Source organism: Haliotis asinina, chromosome 15 (assembly GCF_037392515.1).
Source record: "Haliotis asinina isolate JCU_RB_2024 chromosome 15, JCU_Hal_asi_v2, whole genome shotgun sequence".
NCBI classification, from domain to species: Eukaryota; Metazoa; Mollusca; class Gastropoda; order Lepetellida; family Haliotidae; genus Haliotis; species Haliotis asinina.
This window is the reverse complement of record NC_090294.1, coordinates 9097396-9112382: the sequence shown is the minus strand read 5'-3', so window position 1 is coordinate 9112382 and position 14987 is coordinate 9097396. Positions and strand designations below refer to the sequence as shown.

At 37.9% G+C, this 14987-nt stretch overlaps 2 protein-coding genes across 3 annotated transcripts; one reads left to right on the top strand and one right to left on the bottom strand.

The window, feature by feature from the left end:
- Positions 1 to 526: 526 nt before the first annotated feature.
- Positions 527 to 4957, top strand: LOC137266042 (glutamine amidotransferase-like class 1 domain-containing protein 3, mitochondrial). The gene is made up of 7 exons (XM_067801541.1): positions 527 to 707; positions 1044 to 1096; positions 1834 to 1944; positions 2474 to 2593; positions 2886 to 2978; positions 3437 to 3593; positions 4254 to 4957. Exons 1-7 carry the CDS (start codon positions 603 to 605, stop codon positions 4377 to 4379), a joined length of 765 nt encoding a protein of 254 aa, XP_067657642.1. The 5' UTR covers positions 527 to 602; the 3' UTR covers positions 4380 to 4957.
- Positions 4882 to 14435, bottom strand: LOC137266036 (ciliary-associated calcium-binding coiled-coil protein 1-like). 2 transcript variants are annotated; one of them, XM_067801536.1, is made up of 9 exons: positions 14253 to 14435; positions 9829 to 9855; positions 9146 to 9246; positions 8468 to 8637; positions 7933 to 8083; positions 6317 to 6389; positions 5949 to 6068; positions 5483 to 5623; positions 4882 to 5172 (listed from the first exon to the last, which is right to left on the bottom strand). In XM_067801536.1, the coding sequence occupies exons 1-9, from the start codon at positions 14271 to 14273 to the stop codon at positions 5089 to 5091; spliced, it is 888 nt and encodes a 295-aa protein (XP_067657637.1). In that variant the 5' UTR covers positions 14274 to 14435; the 3' UTR covers positions 4882 to 5088. The 2 variants fall into 2 exon arrangements, with proteins under 2 accessions (XP_067657637.1, XP_067657636.1); XM_067801535.1 differs by lacking the exons at positions 9829 to 9855; positions 14253 to 14435 and adding an exon at positions 9632 to 9782.
- Positions 14436 to 14987: the final 552 nt, after the last annotated feature.

Below are 14987 nucleotides of genomic sequence, written 5' to 3'. Positions count from 1 at the left end.
AAGCGTATGCTTTTGAATGACCGGATCTTCACGGGGTTTATGTAGTCATATATCTGTCACCTCAGTGATTGTAGGTGTTCTTTCATCGTCCTGTTTCTTGTGAAATACAAACTCCAAACATTCCAGCTATACATTTGTTTGTCTTTCATATATTTGTTCCCGTCATTCTAATATTCATCCTTGGTAGAATGTATGAAACAGTCTTCTGGTGTCCCTGCTGTCCCGTGATATTGCTGGAATATTGCTAAAAGTGGCGTAAAACCTCACTCACGCACCCAAACCCACACACTCACTCAATTACTCATATCCATCGACTGAATCTTAGCATAGATGGCCGCTTATAATACCCGTTTTGCCGCTTAAACATCTTAAAAACTGCCTATATAAATAAGTATTTTATGCTTTATCAAAAAAGTGTTAAAGTAAACAAGGTCGTGTTGTGGACATATTTGGCAGATGGGATGTGATTTGTTCGAATAAAGACTATAGTTCATTCAATGTATTTTCTTATGGTAAAGACGTTATCAAGGGAGAGCACTCGCAGTGTCTACAGGCACCGACCGGTCACCTGCAAGTTTGCAAAACGCCAATATTTAAGCAAAATGTTAGCAAGGAAGGCTGTGTCAGTTCTGAAACACGGTCTTATTAGCACCAGTACTAGTAGACTGATCCATTCTTCAGGTGTACTTGGAACGAAAGTTGCCGTGGTAAGTAGCAGCAGAATTTGATGGTTACTCATGTAATCTCAAAACTGGTAAGATAAAAAGATCTAGTTGAAACAGTTTTACATAGATTTACTTGTAGCATGCGTTGTAGAAGTGGACCTTCTTACAACGTAGATAGGCAACATAACAAGAATGTATGATTTTTCTTTTCGATAAATAGCCATGACAGTAGACAGGAATCAGAAGAAGCTTAAACAACTTTAACAACCATTCACAGTCAGCTGATTTATGTGTGTGCTAGATTATGAAGTTAAAAGATTCATTTATATTGTTTATTGTCTGAGATAACAATCGTGCCAAAGTTAGCTCTTTATTCAGGTCCTGTCTGGATGTGGTGTTTATGATGGGAGTGAAGTTCACGAAGCATCTGCGTAAGTAGTGTTTATTTTGCTCAATTATGCAAATGTATTTTATAGTTTTTGAGTCACGTGAGTATCTGAATATCAGAAAATGCTCCCTTCAGGACGTTTGGTATATAACAGGGATTTATTCAGGTAAAATCTTAATGGATCCAGTTTAGTATCCGTGAAAATGGAGTACAGACATAAAGAGATGCACTTTGCAAAAAAATGTATAGATGAGTAAGATGGAATACTGCTTCTTCATTATTTGATAACACCTAAAAATAAGTTCTGTAATTATTTAATCAATGCAATACTGAGTGGAAGCTATATGTCCTTTGGTAGCATTTGGACTTGGGAAACTCAAAATCTGTAATGAACCATCACATTCTTCTGACAGTCTTCTGTCACTCATGGAAGAGGATTATGTTAAATTTTGACATTTTTTTGCCACCACATTTGTGTTTTTGGGACCCATACACATGGAAGGATTTTTGCTATAGCATCCCAAAATTCAATAGCAGGAAAATCCCTGAATATAAAACAGTCATGGACACTTTAGAACATCACAGAATGTCATCCTTAGACAACTTGGTATTAAATGAAGATATTTAAAGTTTTTACTTATTTGTAAATGTATTTCTTTCAAGAATGTTTGTGTTAATAAGGGAAATGCTATGCGACAAATAACTGTATTGATTTTTTCATAAAAATGTGTGAATTGTTCATGTATAGTTTCTACACACTTTACCTACGTATCTCTGCAGTATACTGGTTCACTTAAGCCGAGGAGGTGCCGATGTCTCTATGTTTGCTCCCGACAAGGACCAGATGCATGTCGTCAACCACACCAAGGGCGAGCCCATGGAACCGAACAGGTGAGGTGTCACTGCGGATTATTATGAATATCAGGCACACAACTGTCACCTTCTGAAATCAGTCATTACAGGTATGAATTTGAAAATCCAAAAGTAGTTTTGAGTGCATTCACCATGTTAAGTTGCACATTCATTACAATTGTTGTGTATTAAGCATGAATGTGCATTTGTCACGATATGGCTGAGATATTGCTCAGAGACACGATACTAAATATAAAAACACTCACTCAAGAATGTGCATCACTTGCAGAATGAATATGTTTTGTTTGAGATGGAACAAAGATTATCAATTTAATGTGGCAATGTGAGTGTGTATGGTTAAAAGCCAATTGTAAGAATATTCAATCACCATGCAGGCAGGGGAAGCAATATCATGTTGGGGATGAAACCCATGGTGTAGCCATAGCTGATCATTGCTTTAATCACTATGTAGGTACTGCCATCGGCATAGTGTCTGCAGCCAATGCAGCAAAGTGTATTCCTAACCCAACATTGAATGATGACAGTTACTGTACTGTTTTATTTCTAGGAATGTATTGCTGGAGTCAGCACGGATCGCCAGAGGCAAGGTGGAAGCACTCTCAGGATTGAAAGCACAGAATTTTGATGCTGTTATTTTCCCAGGGGGATTTGGTGCAGCCAAAAACTTGTAGGTTGCTTCACGTATTGTAATAATAAAATGCAAAAGTTTATGTATTTAAAGATTTTTAGCAATAAATTTGATATGAAAAGACCTTTGAATTGGAAAGAGCTTAACAATACCCACTATCATCATGAAGGTCAAAAACAAATGTAGACTGAAGATTATCATTGTTTTATGTAATGTCCCTAATCTCTCACACTCACTTTCATCCTGAAGAACATTGCTGGTTTAATCCTGCTCTTTCTACTAATGAGAGAAACAATAATTGATCTATTATTGCAGGTAATCCTATTTTCAGATCTACATTTGCAACAGAAGGGACAGCGATGTCCGTAGATTCTGATGTAGAGAGAGTGCTAAGGGAGTTCCACACTGCAGCCAAACCCATTGGGTAATCTGGACAAGTCCATCTTGCTTTATTTGTCCATTTGATGTCGAGATCATGTGGAATGGTTTTACATATTTGTTGTTAAATGAAAACTATCTGTAAGTAATTATGTTTTGGAGGGTCAAGTGGATCATCATTTAAAGTGAAACAAGTCATTTCTTGCAAGAGTAATAAGCTACTATGGACCTAAGAGTGACTGCCACTAACATGCATTGTTCATTATGCATACATCGTAGTATTAACTTGTGTATATGTCTGGTTATCGTCATACTGATTTCAGTTATGTGCTCTTCTTCAACAAACGTAAGTCTCAATTGTGTCAGGAATTTCCAGACTGCTGCAAAACACCTTTTACCAACAAATTATCTGTAAACACACTGGTAGTGATTTGTTTTTGCTTTTTTTTTTCTTTTAATTGAATTGTTGTGAGGCTATATTTGGAAAATCTAATCCTGTTGCAGACTGTGCTGTATTGCCCCTGTGCTGGCTGCCAAGGTCATACCAGGCTGTGAGGTCACTGTGGGGTCAGACCAGGAGGAAGGAGGGAGGTTCCCATATGCTGGAACAGCCGGCGCCATTGAGGCCTTGGGATCCAGACATATTAAAAAGAATGTGACTGTATCCTTGATAATGGTTACATCAGTCTGTTGATAAAGTTTTAGATAGTCTGTTTAACATGGTCTCTTTGAGTATACACCTCCATGCTCTTGCTCAGATAAATTGAGACTTCTTTTCTGGGTTTCTTGGGTTTGTCGTGCTGTCAGTACTAGGATATCTATGGTGATTCTGGGTCAGAGTAGATCCCAGTTATTGTGATGTGAGCAGGTGGCCTTTTTGATTAGCTGATTACAGGTCACTGTGACCTAATTGTGCCTACGTTTTCAATCACTGCTATGTATGAGTCAGATTTGATTACTGGATTTTTTAAACTTTTGAAGTCAAAACTGACTTGTATTAAAACAGAAAAAAAAAGATATTTCATGATCATGAAAATCTTCTAGCATACTAATTTTGTTGTGTTAGTGGTACAGTAGATTCTGAAATCAATCATATTGGTTGCCTTTGCACCTCAGGAACCATTGCACACCCTGTGTGTTGCAGGTTTATCAAAATTAGTTGTTTCTTTTGTGTCAAAGACATTTGAAGGAAAACATGTCAAGTTCAACTTCTGATATCTCATAAAAGTAGCTGTCATTTTCATGTTCTCCTTCTCCACAGTACATTAATAATATGACTTGAGGAAGTGGTTGCCTCTGTTATGACCTTAACATCTCTGAGGAATGTCATGTTGACAGCAAGAACAAGATCGTCACAACCCCTGCTTTCATGTGTGAGACAGCTGTACACGAGATCTATGACGGAATTGGAACTATGATCAAGTCCATCCTCGGAATGGCTAAATAGAGGCATGGGACCCTGGAAACACAGATTGTCATGTGAATATTGACAGAGACATTTATGTGTGCTATGAATCTATTAACCCTTATCCAGGATAAGTAGACCAAGGTGACATTACTACATGGGACTCAGAAAAATCAAGGTCTATCTGTATTACTCAACTCTAACTGTACACGTCTAAGATGGCCACACAGTGGTCGTGATACTAACAGAGTATTCATATACAGCTGATCTATTTCATTGGTCCCTGGGACTTTCAGCAAGTGAAGTTTCAGTTACTTTGAGCTCTTTTGAGATGTTGTGAGTTTCTAGCAAGACACGTCTCAAAAGACCAGATTGTTCTGTGGAGATGTGGAGATAAGAAACATATTGATTACATTTCCTGAATAAGGCGTAATATGAATGTGTCTATGTTTGATCCTTGTATGTGTTTGGAAGCTTGAAGGCTTGTGGAGTTTGGAAGTAAAGCTTTGGAAATGTATCTCATGGTTCTGTTATGACACACAACACAGGTGTATGTATTTTATTTACAAAATGACAGTATACAGTCCCTGCAGACTGCAATAAACATACTGGGTTCACTTTATGAAATTGATGACATACAGATAATTGATAACAGATCTGACAACAAAATCAGTTCATTAGTACTTAATCTTCTGCTGAAAACAATGGATATATATCACAGTGTAAATGGGTTTAATTATAAAAACGTGTTTCATGTCTCTGCCACCCTATGGATTTTGTTGATCTTAGATATCAGTTGATTTTCCTTCTCTCTCAGTTTGGCTGTTACTTCCGTCTGAAATAATTGCACACAAGTTATAAATCATAGCAAGGACCTGATGAGTAAGCTGATAGGGAAGTGTTAGATATTAATTAGCAAAACTATTGAGTAATGAAGTGTCAGTGGTATTCCTGTTGTGTCCTGTAATCTCACTATAAACTTTGTTGCACCAAACAAAAGATACTGACATGTTTCTGTGTAAACCCTCCCATGTGTCATTATGACTGTGGTTGAGTGAACATTGGATAATGACAGAGAATAAATTAGACAATGAAATATCTACAGAACCCGCCCTTTAGCATCTCCATCTCTTTTGTATACATACCTGCAGTCCTCCCAGCATCTCCTTGGCAACACTCTCAATCACCTCCTTCACATCTTCCACAGACAGCTCTGAGAAGATGTTCTCCGACATCTTCTCATCAATCTGCAGCTCTGTAACTTCTTCAGTAGTATCTTCCACAGGCTGAAATAAAACAGAGAGTTTTTATAAAGTGCACACATCCTACACTTTCTTGTGGTTGAATTGTCTTTGTTATTTAACTTCAAACATTTGACTCAGGTGGAACCAAGTTGAAGTGAAAATTTCTTACAATCACAAGTTTTATGTGACCAAAGTATAATATGTAGGTATTTTTTGTGTCAAATCTCACTGGACAATGTTGTTAAATGGTTGACAGAAATATGAAGTTACCAGACCATAGGCTGTAAGTTAAGTCCAACAACTTATTAGGAGGCCAGTAGCCAGTCTGTGATATGTGTTAGATGTATGTAACAGTAAACCAAAGTACCTCTGGTACTGGTGTAGGAGGGGGCGTTGCAATGTACTGGTTGAAGTGTTCTTCAGACACACCCTCATCAAGGGGAGGGGGAAAAGGGACATCTGCTGCCTTGGCCACCTCCACATCCAGCTGGAACACATTGTCATATGATCAACCATTTTACTCTCAACTCATTAAGGAAGATACCCATGTATATTAAAGGGTATACACTTCTGAAACAAGACACCATTGTACAAAAAAGTCACTTATTTATATCTAAATGTAACAAAACAATATTATGCATGTTAAGTATTCCAGTATTGGACAGCAAACATGTACGGTCCTCTATAGTATGTTTTTATGCTTCTATTTATGTCTGGAAGTAACTCTCAACTTACATCCGTCCCAATGATTTCCTCAGCTTGGAGTGTTGAGAACATGTACTCATACAACGTGTAGTGTTGGAAGAAACTGGAAAACACACACATATATATGTCAAGTTCCTTGGAAGTGTGAAATGAGGTTTAATGTCTTGCTCCAGTTTATTTTGCTCGTATAAAATTATTTGCATTTGTGAGAGTCTGCTTGTTCTAGCCTAGACTGATACAGTTTTATTATGCTTCCTGAGAGATACAAGAAGTTAACATGGACACTCTCACAGACGCAGTACACTAGTACAGAGCTAATCAGTCCTTCCTTTATCACCTTAATGACATTAATATCAAGTCCCATCTTTTGCTATGATGTGATCATGGTTTCGAATCACAAACATTCTCTGGAAAATGCTCTATTTACTACAGTTCAAATTCCTTGGAGTTCGTCCAAGTTGAGATCCAATGAACCCAATGAATCCTGAAATATCTCTTAATGTAACTAAGAAGATATTTCTATGAAAGTATTATCTTTTATTCTGGACATTTCTGAACATTGTTAACCTGTACAAATTCCCCACGGAATAATACATTCAGCAATAACAGTGTTTCAAATTACAAAGTGTGTTTCATACCACAAAGTACTACAGATTATAACAACAAAGACCTGCATATGCAAATTAAAGTCCTAAGTAGTACACCAATGAAAAATTCGATCACTAAAGTACCGTTTGAAATAGGAAAAAAGACGATTTTTCACTTTTATCTCAACAGCTTATGAAGTTAATATATGAAAGTGTGAAAAACTTGTTTAACTAAGTTCAGTCTAACTACAGTTCCAGTGGTAGGGAGATAGGAAACGTAGCTAAATGGACTTTACTGAGGACAGATTAGTGCAGAAATGAGCAGTGCAGATTTTTTTCAAAGTTCATTTATTTGGGACTTATTTGTAACAGACCAAGGCGCTATGGAAATTAGTGTGAGATGATATTATATTACAAAGGGCACTTTATAAATGTCCATATTGAAATCAGACGTAGCTTCATTATAAACAATAGCTGATGTAAAAAATAATAACTTTCATGCTGAAACTATGAAGGATGTAATGACCATGGCGTCTCACTATTACTGGGGAAGTACATGACGTCACGTCTTAGCATATATAAAACATTATCAAGTCCTGATAATCAGCACACATGAAAATGGCAAAATATCTTTGAGAGGACCCCTTGTGCCAGTAGACAGCGCATGCATTTCATGCCTGGTTAGTCGATGGGCCATCGTCATACCCATCTGAGTGACCTAATTGCAATCAAAAGTCTGATGTAATGTTTTCAGGAGTTATATTTTTTTCAAGTTTTGTCTGATTTCACATGTAAACATACTTTTCTTGATGTCCTCTCGCACTGCATGCCCAGTAAGGCTGAAGACAATTATTTTGAGATATCCTATTTGCAGTTGTGCAGATTTGAGGAATACAGAATAGCAGCCTAAAATCAGGGTTTTTTTCTATTCGCAACATTACTTTAAAATCAGTGGAATCTTCCAATGTCCATGATACCACCAACAGATCCATCAGAAATATGGTACAACAAGCTGTGGAGACTATCGTGCTACATGACCATGCAGTGTTTGTTGCCCACCTGCTGTATAGATAGTTTGTGATGTCTTTAGCCTGGTTCACATCAAAGAACTCAAGTCCTCCATACTGCATGTCTGGTCCATTCTCAGCTCCAATACCCACAAGCATCTTCTTCATCTCCTTCAGATTTTCAACCAATGATAGGTGTTTTTCTGGATACATGTAAATCATCACACATCACAGATTTTACCTCATGTTTGTAACAGACATTACTGAAGATAGATGTTTTTCTTTGGCAAACTTTAGTTTGCATTTTCAGAAAATGGAGCAGTTCAGTAAAAGGTCTCCAGAAAGTAGACATACTTCAAATTGATACTTTAGAAATTTCAGAGAACAGCTGTTTTCTGTGTTCGAACAAATGTCAAAATACAACGAAACTCACTCCTGACATTGGTATTTTTACATGGAGTATGTATGCATATACATGTACAAGGGGATGCAACATGGTTTCCCATAGTTCAGCAACTGTACCTTAACAGATTCAAAGACTGTCAAATCGATCATTGTATCTATAAAACATGTACATAAAAGAATACCTTTGACATTTTCAAAGAGTGTGTGTACGAGTGTAAAGAATCCTGACAGCTGCTGGATAGAGAATGCCTTTTCCTTTCCCCACCACACAGAGGCTGTGTAAAAGTCTAGTATTGAGGCCTCACGCAGGTCAGTTGAGTGACAGTCTAACTTGAATATGTCACATAATTTCCTGAAAACAGTCATGATTGAAAAATTTGGTAATTTTATCTGGTGAATAGTATGATACTTAGAAATATGTTGTAGTTCATGTTTTACAATACAGTTGTCAGTCTGACTTCTAAGTCAATTCAAGGATCACCATGCACATAAATGAGTTGGAATGGTAACTTTGGTTTTCAGGTTGGGTGGATCCCTAGTAGGATCCAGGTCTTTCTTTCTGTCATTACATGTTTTCCTTGATGTACATATTAACATGAAACTGTGGTGTACATACAATTGTTTTAAACATGTACCATAAATAGTTTTTTGCCAGGACTCTGGCAAAAGATTTGCCAGATAGGACATTTTGTACCTAATGCATGAAATGTAAACCAGGTGTCTGGGTGGGGTCAGGTAAAATTTGGACTTCTTTCAGTGCTATACACATCTCAGAACTTAGTTAATTCACATGTAGCATGATATTAACAGTTTCTCAAGTTATATATTCCATACCAAACTTATAAATCTGTGCTACCTACATTTGCATGTGTTCCACACTGAGTGCTTGCAGTTCTCGTGTCTGGTCTGCTGTCAACACTTTGAAGGCCAGGGCTCCTTCCCGCTCATCTGCCTCACCGTCCTATACAATGAAATAAAGGGCCACAAACATACATATGTGTCTTAATCAGTTTGGATCCAACTGTTCTGTAGCATGTATGTGATGCTATAGAATCATGAATTGATTAACTGTACCTAAACTTGGCAATAACCTTTGTAAAATAGTGTAGCTTTGATTTTAGAGACTATTGAAATCATGGGTGGTTAATATCTTCTGCATAATATTCATGACATGTTGTTGCGGACTTCACAAATACCCAAATACGTTAATTCAAGAACTAATTTTGAGCTGTCAGGTAGGTGTCAGTGTTTTTGGCCTTTCCAAATCTTTGTTTACATGCCGCGGACAGATAATATCGTCAGATATCTTTGAAAAATCAATGGAAAACAACCAAATCAAAGTGTACCACTGTCACTTTTTTCTTATTTTTTCCATCAGTCTTGGCTGAGGACAAATTCGATGATGATCCATGAAGAGATGCTTTACTCGCTCTGGATGAGATTTTTGACTGGCTTCTCGTCGCCATTTTCGTCGCTATGACAAACTTGACAAATGGACCGCATAGGAGATGAGAGTGCGCCAAGGGAAATAACCGATACGTACCTTTACTTTGGCACGCCGCCTGTTCGACTGAAAAATAAAAGGTGCCTCTTTTAATTTGAGCAATATTAGAGGAGAGCGGGATAGATATCAAATAACCTTTGTTCCTTCTGGAAATTATGTCATTTTACAGGAAATAATTTTAACACGACACTAAAGAAATATATAGATTCACAGTAAATGTGGCTGGGGTGATGGAAATGCATTTGTGATAAACAAAACGTATTCAAGTAAATTACTTTTCCAAGTAAAAACAGATGTTGTATCGAGTTATACCACAACGAGGAAGTATTACCAGACGAAACAGGATAAGATACATCGAATACACTAAAATCAATATGTGCCACGAAAAAAAATTATTTCAGGACGTAGGGAATGGATTTCCTCTTCAGATTAATTAACAGAGTCACTGATCCTAGCTGGCAACTTTGTCAGATACGTTAGTACCAACACATTAATCATTGAATGAATGAATGAATGAATGAATGAATGAATGAATGAATGAATGACAATTTGAATACTGTTTTACAGTTTGACATGGATTATTGAACTATCATTATCAACAGCAAGAGCATCCATCTACGAAGCTGAGATACGATAACGTGTCGACCAAGTCAACGGGTCTGACCACCCGATCCCGGTAGTCTCCCCTGAAGCCAACCATGGATTACAGAAGAGCAATTCAGCTTCCTATTTTAGATGTTATCAGTTCAAAGAGGATATGCTTAAAAACTTATGTTCAGCATTTTTGTAACCAACAAAACATTGCATTCTATACAGCTGTGAGTGAGTTTAGTTTTACGCCGCACTCAGCAATATTCCAGCTATATGGCGGCGATCTGTAAATAATCGAGTCTGGACCAGACAATCCAGTGATCAACAACATGGGCATCGATCTGCGCAATTGGGAACCGATGATATGTGCCAACCAAGTCAGCGAGCCTGACCACCCGATCCCGTTAGTCGCCTCTTACGGCAAGCACAGTCGCCTTTATGGAAAGCATGGGTTGCTGAAGGCCTATTCTACCCCGGGACCTTCAGCTGTGACTGGTAAACTAAGGCGTGGTAGTGTGGCACTGGTACTGAGTGAATAATCAAGCTCTGTATTGGTTAACTTTAAATAACCAAACTGAACCTGACAGCAGAACTAATTCAGAGATAATTAGGATGTGAGTGGTAATAATATTTGATGGTGATTTCTTGTTGCATTCATGCATTATAAGTTAGTATCGTGTACATGCATTTTGAATTTATACGTTAATTAACATAGTGAGAATAATGTTTCAAAAACACATGTTTATTAAATCTACGGAGCGAAAGCATGTGTCATGTTTTCTTTTTTTTAAAATGCAGTAAATGTGGTTATCAATGATCGACAGCACTGGATCGCGCATAGTCTTAACACTAGTTTATGCATAAGCTCTTACCATTGTCATATAGACATTTTCAAAAACCATTTACAAATATTTAGTTACAATTGTGAATGTGTTTGTTACCCAAAGATGTTTTGAAAAAAAGGATTGTGTTTTCTCACACAATTCATACGATCCATACTCCAGAGTTATAAAAATAGTCCGTATACTAACTTTGTCAAATACAGAGCCCTTGTTCTGTCATATATATGTCATTTCTGACTATTATGTAAGACAATGTTCTTTAGAAAATACATTTTAGGAGTGTTCACTCTTCAATGCATGTAGGTAATATTCACAATATTCACGCTACCATCAATCACACTTAGCTGGGTTTACGCCCACTGTCGACCAGCTATGTGGAATTATGTGAGATTCCACCTACATTTCTTGAAGGAAACGTCACACCTAAAACAATACACCCTTTTTGTCCTGGACAAAATGAGTTAGGGATATTGGTATTTCAATGATTGATATCTTATCAGCGTGTCAGTAAATAAATATATCACTATCAATTATTTCAAACTTTACATATATCCAATACATATTTTTGTCCAGTATAATTAGGTGATAGTTCATACTTTGTAACACTCAAATTAGAAACAACGAGAGCGATATTCATTTTTTATGAAATGGCATGTTGTATATAGTGTTTCAGAGTGAAATAATTTAACATTACACTGATGGGAAATATAACTATTCAGGTATGTAAGTACTTATGTGTACACGTTGGAAGTAAAAGGACAACAGACACTTAACCTTTACGCAAAGACGGTTCACACGACCTACTACAGAAAACCCTGAACATGACACCCAGAGTACCCCGAGCAACCTGTGTGAAGTTTATGTTTCATATCATAGTTTATATCATAACAGTCAGTAATCCCACGACAGCGAGCGTGTCTACAGCCTATTCATTCCCGCACAGCCATTTTCCCAGCCCATTCATAACATATAAACTAGATACCCATGTCACAGGTGAGAAGTCGAAGCTATATGTTTTATTCGCCTTCGTTTGTGTTGGACATGTAAAGCCACATGTAAACATCGGAATGTAAAGTAGTGACGTATCCAAATTTGAAATCAACCCGCAAAATGTATGAAAGTGAGCAAGTATGCAACTCTACAAGTCACATACATTATCGTATATAGAAATAATATGCATTTCCATGTACATTATCTAAAGCCAAATGCAAAAAATTTGTATCCTTCAAGATGGCCACTGTAGCATGATCTGTATCGTCTGTAACGGCGATCTCCGTGAGTGAAAATAAGTATACATGAAATCTGTTTTGATTTATTTGTGATCATATGTCCCGGTCGGATGTCTCGAACTTGGGATAACTCGATATTTTTCCTTGGTCTAATGTACATTGTGTTCATTGTGGTTTTCATCAAATTCGACGTGCATGATCACCTGATTGTCTGGTCGATTATTTACAGTCATATACATGGACAATTACTAAACACGACAATTTACAAAACAAACAAACTGGGTACATTAATTGTGAGTTGGTCGATTTGTGATCAAACGCACTGAGACATTTTACGGTTGATTCTGGTTAAATATGCCTTATATTTATATCAATGTTAAACAAGTCTTGTACTTCATCAATGTTAAACATGTCTTGCATTACACCAATGTTAATTTTGTCAAAGGCAGTTTCTATTTACCATTCTGTATCCGAGTGACAACACACAGCCAGCGTACAACTCCCACAAGCTCCAAATGAACGTAGAAATCAAGTAGATTAGGCGTTAATCCTCAGCTAACACTGATCCAGATTATAGTGTATCCATGTGTTTAGTGCTAAGCTGCTGGGGGTATCAGGATAAGTTATAGCTTTATCGGTACACCACGTGGTTCATTGCTGCACTTCCTGCTGGGTTGTTATGAGATTTATCAAAACAGAGGGAAAATACCCCCTTTTCTCAAAGATAGTTGAGAGATATGGACGTCTTAAAAGATGTTAACAATAGATTATTTGGATTAATCAAAATGTGTAGGGCAAAAGAAAAACGTATTAATGATGAACTATTTACATAAGCTGGTATTAGCACATCAGCAATAAAGGGACAGTTTTACTAACGTGAAACAGGTAAAGAGGTAAGACCAGACTTACGTGCGCTGGTTTTACAGTGCAAGCTCACTGAGATACCATGCCGCAGTTAAGCATGAATACCCCCATTCAGACACATTAAACTAACGCGGAGCCGGCCAGTCCTTGTTGTACCCATTAATGTCCAGCGCCTGTAGCATATTTTAACGTTTTTTAGTATGGCGCGGTCGGGAATCGAACCCGCGATCTCCGTGTGGACCACTAACCGCTACACCAGGTAGGGGGCTCACTAACATGAAAGAAACCACGCAGATGGCATCATAAGTACAGACTATATATAATAATCAGAAAACATCTTTTGATTTACCCCTCTACCCACTCGTCGAACACACCTGTTACCCCTAAACCATTTCTTCAAGCATACCTGTTATCTTATACCGAATAAGAATACATGCATGCACGCGTCATCATAATCCCACGCCTTTCAACGCTCTCGATATCGGAACACGTGTAACGGCAATCAGAAGACATAAGCGACGATCAAGTAAACTCTACGAATCGACGAACCGTATTATCAGCCTCTACCTCAAACGTGCCAGTAATTCCTAAAGTCTGTGCCTTCCAAAACACACATCTTACCCCCAAATCCTTACCTACATCCAATATATACGTATTCCTAGCAAACCTCTTACCCACATACTTGTATTACGTACAAATCCCTGCTAACGTACCCGTATTCCAAACAATGACACTTCAGCACATATAACCCTTTTCTGTCACCCCTTCCTGAAAGAATCGCTGTTACCATCTCATATGTATGACCTGTAAGACCATACAAAATAGTTTTTTTCAAGAGACGAGGCCAGTCAAATCACTATAATTATTATGACTTCGTTAATGGTGTTGTGAGAATTCCAAATGAAAGCACACTAATACAACCAAACTACAAACTCACCCTGCCCTTGGGCCGCGACATTTTGTCCCCTCACGACGGACACTGGGAGTTCTCAAGAATCTCCTCCCCACAGCAGGAGGGGGATATCTGTCTCACGGTGCGTTAACTTCGTTGAAGATTCCCCCGAATTATCTCGCGTGTGGCCACGCAGAGATTATCTCTGTTCCGACTCCAGTTAGTCACGTGATGCCCTAGAGATTGCAAGACAATAATGAACAGAAAAATGATCTGTACACATATGAGTGATATGTCACAATGGATTGCCTCTGTATTGAGTGGTATATACATATTTATATCACCTGTAGTCATCTGCCATACGTAGCTATAGAGAACACGTTACTCGAACAACACCGAGCCCTCACTGCGGGGCTTTATGGGACGTCTTTGTAAATGGAGATATTATTCGGGTTGAAAGCATGAATATCATCAATTCTTTCAATTTCTATACGCGGATAAGGTGTACTGACACTGGCATATGTTTGTTGGACGTATACAGCGTGTATGTCATCTTTCCTCCAAACGGATGTTTTGTCGTCTAGCAAATGTGTAGACGTCATTATTGCTATAGTAAGGAACAGCACGCTGTTTCGAATGGAATAGGTATACGCCTGCATGCTGCAGTGAGTGAGTGACTTTAGCTTTACACCGCTCTTGGCAATATTCAAGCAATGTCATAACGAGGGACACCAGAAATGGGCTGTCGGGACACACCGGGTCTTCGGCATGACGAAGGTT